Raw genomic sequence first — 8,678 nt, 5'->3', positions numbered from 1 at the left:
AATGTGCAAAATATGAATGTAGGAAAATTCAAAGTCTTCATAAGGGAAATGGAATGCATAAAGATCGATATTCTAGATGGTATTGGGCTAAAATGGCCATTCTTGAATGAAAAAAAAATCATATGATTTACTATGATAGGAATAATACAATCAAGAGGAATGGTGTGGCATTCAATGTCAAAAAGGACATTGCAAAATCAATCTTTTTTTTAAAATTAGTAAATATTTTTATTGGGGCTCATACAACTCTTATCACAATCCATACATACATCAGTTGAGCAAAGCACCCTTATACATTCGTTGCACTCATCATTCTCAAAATTCGCCTTCCACTTGGGTTCCTGGAATCAGCTCGGTTTCCTTTTCCCCTCCTTCTCCTCCCTCCCCGCTCCCTCCTTCCCCCTGGTCCCTTAATAGTTTATAAATAATTATTTTATCTTATCTTACACTGCCCGGCGTCTCCCCTCACCCACCTCCCCATTGCCCATCTCCCAGAGAGGAGGTTACACATAGATCTCCAAGATCGGTTCTCCCTTTCTACATCCCCTTCCCTCCTGGTGTGGCCACTCCCACCGCTGGTCCTGAGGGGTTCATCTGTCCTAGATTCCCTGTGTTTCCAGATCCCTACTGCACCGCTGTACATCCTCTGGTCTAACCAGGTCCACAAGGTAGAATTGGGGTCATGATAATTGGGAGGGAAGAAAGCATTCAGGAACTAGAGGAAGGTTTTGAGTTTCATTGCTGCTACACTGAACCCTGAGTGACTCATCTCCTTCCCACTACCCCTCTGCAAAATCAATCTTGAAGTACAATGTGGTCTATGATAAGATTATCTCTGTCCACTTATAAGGAAATCCAATCAATAGCTATTATTCAGATTTATGCACCAACCACAAAAACCAGTGATGAAGAAATTGAACAATTCTACCAATGACTTAAGTTGGAAATAGATGAAACACAATCCAGAGGCATTAATTTTTCATGAACATAAAAGATTACTATACACATGGAGTTCTCTAAATGGAATGCACAGAAATCAATGTTACTATATTTGTGTGATGAGACAACAGAGAAGCTCAACATTAGCTCTAGGGGCTGACTGTGGAACACACCATCAGTTGTTTATATGTAAGTTGAAGCCAAAGAACATTATAACAAGTTCATGAGAGCCAAAATAGGACCTTGAATCTAGCCCATCTGAATTTAGAGAACATCTCAAGAACAGGTTTGATGAATTGAACACGAATGACAGAAGATCTGATGAGCTTTAGGAGGACATCAAGAACCCCATTCATGAAGAAAGCAAAAGGTCATTAAAAACAGAAAAGAAAGAAAAATTCGAATGGATGTCAGAAGAGACTCTGAAACTTACTATTAATCATAGATGTAAATACAATTTTGCTCAAGATTTCCAACATCCTAATAGCTTATCCTCTTTCTTCCTCTTTTGATATCTCTTTTCCTTTTGTGGGTTATGATTTTTCTTTTCACCCAAGTTAATACTTATCAACTCTCCAGTCTATTGATTCATTTCCCCCTCCCTGACTTGCCCTACTTGTAACCTCCAAATTGTGTTTCCTTTGGTATGAATGTCTCTACATTTGTTTTTGTATAAGAGGGGTCTCATACAGTATTTATCCTCTTTTGATTTTGACAGAATTTCACTCAATAAAATGTTCCCAAGGTCAATCCATGTCATAAGGTGCTTTGTGCTTCTTCTTCATTTTTAGTGATGCACAATATTCCATTGTGTGCATGTACCAAAGTTTTAAATCCACTCTTCTAGTGATATTTGTTTGTAATTTGCTTATTTCACTCAGCATAATGTTTTCCAGGTTCATCTATGTTATGAGGTGTTTCACAGACCCATCTTTATTTTCAATGCTGTGTGGTGTTCTATCATGTATATGTATCATAATTTGCTTACTCTACAGGCAAAATGAACCACCTGTCTGTCAGTTTGCTGCACTGTGGTGGCTTGTGTGTTCCTGTGATGCTGGAAGCTATGTCACTGACATTTCAAATGCCATCAGGTCATCCAAAGTGAACAGGTTCCAGCAGAGCTTCCAGACTAAGAATAGACAATGAAGAAGAACTTGACTCTCTACTCCAGAGGAAGTAGCTGCTGAAAACCTTGTACATAGCTTCAAAACACTGTCAGATACTGAAGACCTAATGAATAGAAACAAAACTTTGTTGGATATCATTCCAGAGGATGTGATCCCCTGGTCAGAGGGCACTCTCAATGTGACTGATTTCTCGGAGTGGAGTCAACCATGGTGACATGAGTTGGGTAAAACCTGTGGATCTTTATTTGCTGAGAGGGCATAATTCCAGGTAAGGAGAAACAGCTGCAAAAATGGGCTAAATATCAGAACTTGGAATGTGTGAAGTATGAATCTAGGAAAATTGGAAGTAATAGAAAATTACATGGAACACATGAAGATCGATATCCTAGGCATTAGTGAGCAGAAAATAATGTTTTATTATGTCAAGAATAACACAATCAAGAGAAAGGGTGTGGCATTTACTGACAAAAAGGATATTGCAAAACCAATCTTGAGGTACAGTGCTGTTTGTGATAGGATTTTATCTATCCACCTTGAAGGAAATCCAATCAATATAACTATTATTCAAATTTATGCATGAACTGCAAAAGCTAGTCACAAAGAATAGAAGAATTCTACCAATGAGTTCAGTCTAAAATTGATCAAACATTCAGTCAAAATGTATTGATAATTATTGGTGATTGGAATTTCAAAAGTTGGAAACAAGTAGGAAGGCACAGTAGTTGAAAATATATACTTGGTGATAGAAATGAAGCTGGAGATCACATGATAGAATTTTGCAAGACCAATGACTTGTTCATAGCAAATACCTTTATCCAATAACACAAAAGGCAACTATACACATGCATTGATTTCTCTAGATGGAACACACAGAAATCAAATTGACTATACCTGTGGAAAGACATGATGGAAAAGCTCAATGACACCAAATAAAACCAGACCACGGGCTGACTGTGGAACACGCCATAAATTACTCATATGTAAATTCAAGATAAAGCTGAAGAAAATGAAAACATGTCCATGAGATCCAGGATCTGACCTTGAGTTTATCCCACCTGAGTTTAGAGACGATCTCAATATCAGATTTGACGCGCTGAACACTAATGACAGGAGAACTGATGAGCTGTGCGAGGGCATAAGAATATCATTCATGAAGAAAGCAACAGGTCACTGTGATAGTTAGGTTTATTGTGCAACTAGGCTACTAGGAACATGTGGGGAGAGTTTAATCAGATTGCAGCTTGATTGGAGGGCAACGAGATAAATAGCTTTCCAAGGCCCACCCCCTTTTCTCTTCCTACCTGGTGATAGGACCGGTATGCTGCTGCTTGAGCTAGTTCTTTGCCTCAACCATGTGCTGCACTACCTGTGGGTCAAGCCAACCTGTGGATCCTTTCGCTGGAGTTTGAGGCTCCTTTGAGCCTTGCGTTGCCATGTTGCATTGTTTGTACATCATTTGAGCTTTAGGTTGGAGGATCCTGTCACCTTGCATTGCTTAAGTTCCAGATCCCATTAGGGCCTGCTTCTCTAAGCTCCTGAACTACTGACTGTTGTTGACCCACCCTGCTGTCTGCTGCCTGTGGGCAGACTCTGCCTGTCTTGCTTGAGGGAAGACTCTGCAGTCTGCTTCCTTGACCTTGGACCAGCAGCTTGTGTAAGTTGAAGGACTTTTGGTATATATTAACTGTTCCACGAAAGTGAGTTGAACTGAACTTTCTGTACTGCTGTGTGAACTAATTAGCTGTTATATTTCTTTATGCTGTGTAAATCTATCTATCTATCTATCTATCTATCTATCTATCTATCTATCTATCTATCTATCTATCATCTATCTGTCATCATAAGTATCTTGGTTTGTTTCTCTAGAGAACCCTGCCTAACATAGTCACTAAGAGGACAGAAAAGAAAGGATATAAGTGGATGTCAGAAAATCCTCTGAATCTTGTTCTTACTTGTAGAGCAACTAAAACAAAGGGAAGAAAGGATGAAGTCAGAGTTGAATAGAAAATTTCAAAAGGTAGCTTGAGAAACCAAAGTCAAATATTATAATGAAATATATTAAAACCTAGAATTAGAAAACCAAAAGGGAAGAGCATTCTTAGCATATCTTAAACTGAAAGAATTAAAAACAATATTCAAGAAATATTTCTGAAGAAAACATATTCAAGCCTTGAATTGCAATATTGAAAAATTCTACGGACAAAATATTGAATTATGCAGGAAGACTCAAGAGAAGATGGAAAGAATACACAGAGACACTGTACAAAAACAAAACAATAAACTAGTGAACATTCCACCATTTAAGGAAGCAGCATATGAGCAAGAAGTAATGGTGCTGAAAGAAGTTCAAGCTGCACTGAGAGCATTAGCCAAAAATAAATCTCCAGTAATTGATGGAAAATGTAATGAAGTGTTTCAACCAGCTAATGAAACACTGGAAACACTCACTTGTCTATGGTAGAAATTTGGTAGACATCTACCGGCCAATTGACTAGATGAGATCTATATTTGTGCCCATTCCAAAGAGAGGTGACCCAACAGAACGCTCAAATCATAGAACAGCATCATTGGTGTTGCATGAAAGTAAAATTTTGCGGATGATCATTCAATAACAATTACAGCGGTACATTGACAGGGAGCTGCCAGAGGTTCAGGCTGGATTCAGAAGAGGACATGAGACAAGGGACATCACTACTGATGTCGGATGGATCTTGCTCAAAGAAGAGGAGACCAGATAAAGTTTTACTTGTGTATAATTCACCATGCAAGGCATTTGACTGTGTGGACAATAATAAACTGTGGATAACTGAGAAGAATGGGAATCCCAAAACACTTCATTGTGCCCATTTGGAACCTGTCCATGGATCAAGAGGCAGTTGTGCAAACAGAAGAAGGAGGGAATACTGCCTGGTTTAAAAGCAGGGAATGTGTGCATCGATGTTGTATCCTTTCATCATATATATTCAATCTGGATGCTGAGAAAATCATCAGAGAAACTGGATAATATGAAGAAGAACATGGTGTTAAGATTGGTGGAAGGTTTATTAACAACCAATGATAGGCAGATGACACAACTTTACTTACTGAAAGTGAGGAGGACTTTAGGCATTTCCTGATGAAGTCTTGGAAGAAATAAGGCCAGAGTGCTCCTTAGAGACAAGGATGGCGATACTTCATCATACATACTTTGGACATATTGTCACATAGTGTCAGGAGAAGACAGCCCGTGGAGAAGGACATCGCATTTCGTAAAGTGGAGGCTCAGCCAAAAAATAAAGTCCAACAAAATTGATCGATACAGTGGCTCAACAATGGGCCTCGACGTGGGAAGGATCATGAGGATGATGCAGGACCGTGCATTGTTTCATTTTGTTGTGCGTATGGTCGTTATGGGTTGGAACCAACTTGATGGCACCTAACGATAATAACAACAACAATATCACAGGCACAATATTGAATGATGCAGCAAGTATCAAAAGAAGATAGAAGGAATACATAGTCACTGTACTAAAAATGTTGGCTGATGTTCAATTATTTCAGGAGGTCGCAATAACCGGTAGGTATTGAAAGAAGAAGTCCAAGCTACACTGAAGGTATTGGTAAAAAAATAAAAGGCTCCAGGACTTGATGCATTCCAATTGAGATATTTGAACAATTAATATAACTCTATCTCAGCATCATTCTTCAAAGAAATGGAAAAACTACTCACCAACATCATATGGAAAGGAAAGAGTCCCCGGGTAAGCAAACCACTCTTAAAGAAGAACAAAATAGGATTCAGTGTTGCATTCTTTTGAAGCTTCCTCTGATCATTGCAAAAATCTGGTAATTACCTTCTAGGACTATTGTAAAGCCTATTTCTTGCCACATCGCTTAAGGTATGTAACTTCTTGATTTTGACTGAATTTTGAAGCAATTTGGAGGTAGCAAACTCAATTGTTTCCTTCTCTTAGAACTGGCAACCCCCTCCCCCCCAAGAAAACAACCCTTGGAATTTCCTGAGTCAAGCTGGTCTCTGTCTTTGGTTGTAGCAGTGACAGGCTCTCCCAAACCCCTTGATGGCCAGCAATAGGGTCAGTTCAGTATGAGTCAGAATAAATTAGATGACAGTGGGTGCGGTTTGGTTGACAGGGATGACATCACACACTTCACAGCACACTCCTCCAGCCCACTGCTATTTTACTGACTTCCATGCATCTTTGTTTCCTTTGCAGCTCAAATTCGATCCTTTCCTCCAAGTAGAGCAGTGATTCTCAACCTTCCTCATGCCGTGACCCTTTGATACAGTTCCTCATGTGGTGGTGACCCCCCCAACTATAAAATTATTTTCATTGCTTCTTCATAACTGTAATTTTGCTACTGTTATGAATTTGGTGACCCCTGCGAAAGGGTCGTTCGACCCCCGAAGGGGTCACGACCCACAGATTAAGAATCGCTGACCTAGAGCTTTCACTCATTTACTTTACTCTTGCAAAGTCATAAAACAAATGGCCCGCTCATCATTTTCAATGACTTTTTCTGGAGAAGTGGCCTTCCTTTGTCCAAATTGTGAATGACATGCCTTGATTTATTATACCTGTCACTCTAATCATGAAAATGTATTGTTAAAAGACAATTGGAAAACCCAACCAATGATTAAAATGAAGGCAGAATGATGAACCCTGGACACCAAAAAGCATTTACTGATGCTGGAACAAAGGAAGCCATGAAGGATCTCTCCCAGAACCTTTCTGCACTGGGGGCGGTGGGGGGGGTGGTGGTTATCCACTTGCTAGGAATGAAGGGAAGGTCACACCTTTGGAGAAAAACGTCTTTAGGACCTTTCCTGTTACACAGACTCTGCCTGGGCCAGACCGGCCCTCCCCAGGGCTCTCACCATAGCCCCCTTCATCTCCCTGTTGCGGAAACTGTAGATGACGGGGTTGCACATGGGGGTGATGATGGTGTAGAGGAGGGAGAACGGCTTGTCCTTGTCAGGTCCATGTGTGCTGCGGGGGTTCATGTAAGAGAACATGGCTGAGGTATAGAAGAAGATGACCACGGTTAGGTGAGAGGCACAAGTGGAGAAGGTCTTGCCCCGCCCCGAGGAGGAGGCTCTGCCGAGGATGGAGGACAGGATGCGGGCATAGGAGATGACAATGAGCACCATGGGGCTGAGCAGCACCACAATGGCGTCAGCAAAGATCACCATCAGGCTAAACTGGGCATCTCCACAAGAGATGGTGATTACGATGGGCGCCTCACAGAAGAAGTTTTCTATATGATTGTCTCTACAGAATGGACCATGAAAGGTCATATAATCAAGAAGGATGCCATTGATCATCCCAAAGGACCAAGCAGTACCCACCAGCCTCACACAGACCTGTCGGCTCATGATCTGGGCATAACTAAGTGGGAAGCAGATAGCAACATAGCGGTCATAGGCCATAAAAGCCAACAGGATGCATTCAGCTACACCTACACCAAAAACCAGGTACATCTGGGTCAAGCACGAGGCAAAGGAGACAGTGTGGTTCTTGACCACTAGGTGGACCAGCATCTGGGGGATGGTGGTGGTGATGAAGCAGACGTCCAGGAAGGACAAGTGGCCAAGGAAGAAGTACATGGGGCTGTTGAGCTTGGGGTCCGTCCAGGTGATGAAGATGATGAGGCCATTCATGGCCATGGCCAGGCTGTAGAGGGCTAGGAAGAGAGCAAAGAGCAATGCACGGGTGGAAGGGGAGCTCTGTTCAAAGCCCACGAGGATAAAGTACGTCACTGTGCTGCCATTCCGGGGGTCCATTGTCTAGTGCCTGTGCAGGAGAAAGGACAGAAAAAACATAGGTTGATTACAGGTGTTTCCTGGACTCAGTACGAGTTGGATATGAATGCAGAACAAGACAGGAATTTTGCTAAACTCCATGTGAGTTAGCAGGGTCATGGGCACTGAAAAAGCAAGTGTTATTTCAGGCTGCAACAGTAGAACCATAACTAAAGGACGTTGTGTTGTATTTTGAGTCAATATTGCATACAGGTGTAGGACCTCATTTTAAATTATTCTCCATCAGTGGGGCTTTGTTTACAAGCAAACAGGGTGATGATGGAAGTCAGAACCATGTGGCAATCATTGAAGAAGACAGTTTAAAGTAGTGGTTCTCAATCTGTGGGTCGCGACCCCTTTGGGGGATTGAACGACCCTTTCACAGGGCTCGCTCGATTCATAACAGTAGCAAAATTACAGGAAGTAGCAACGAAAATAATGTTATCCTTGGGGGGTCACCACAACACGAGGGACTGTTAAAGAGCGTGGCATTAGGAAGGTTGAGAACCACTACTGCTTTCAAGGGATAACACTAGGAGAATCTGAGCTCTCTCTTTAAAAGCTAAGAGGTTATCCATTTAGGGCATTGGCTCTTTCTATGTGACTTCAGTGAGTAGAACTCAACACGGGAGTAGAAATATCAGTGAGAAAAAAAGACCTGCTTTTCTAATGAAAGATTGTCATTGTTCTCTTAATAATACAAACAATGCCTCCTCAATATAGCGTATCTGGGAAACACCCGAATGCAAAAGCAAAAATGAGTGTACATACATTATAACTGAGAGAGAAACCACATTAATGTCTTAGTT

At 41.2% G+C, this 8,678-nt stretch overlaps 1 protein-coding gene across 1 annotated transcript; it reads right to left on the bottom strand.

The window, feature by feature from the left end:
* Positions 1 to 6,897: 6,897 nt before the first annotated feature.
* Positions 6,898 to 7,851, bottom strand: LOC142451078 (olfactory receptor 10AD1-like). Its single transcript, XM_075553011.1, has one exon. The coding sequence runs from the start codon at positions 7,849 to 7,851 to the stop codon at positions 6,898 to 6,900; it is 954 nt and encodes a 317-aa protein (XP_075409126.1).
* Between the last annotated feature and the right edge of the window lie 827 nt (positions 7,852 to 8,678).

Source organism: Tenrec ecaudatus, chromosome 6, assembly GCF_050624435.1.
Source record: "Tenrec ecaudatus isolate mTenEca1 chromosome 6, mTenEca1.hap1, whole genome shotgun sequence".
NCBI lineage: Eukaryota > Metazoa > Chordata > Mammalia > Afrosoricida > Tenrecidae > Tenrec > Tenrec ecaudatus.
The sequence above is the reverse complement of the archived record's forward strand: the minus strand, read 5'-3'. Positions and strand labels throughout refer to the sequence as shown.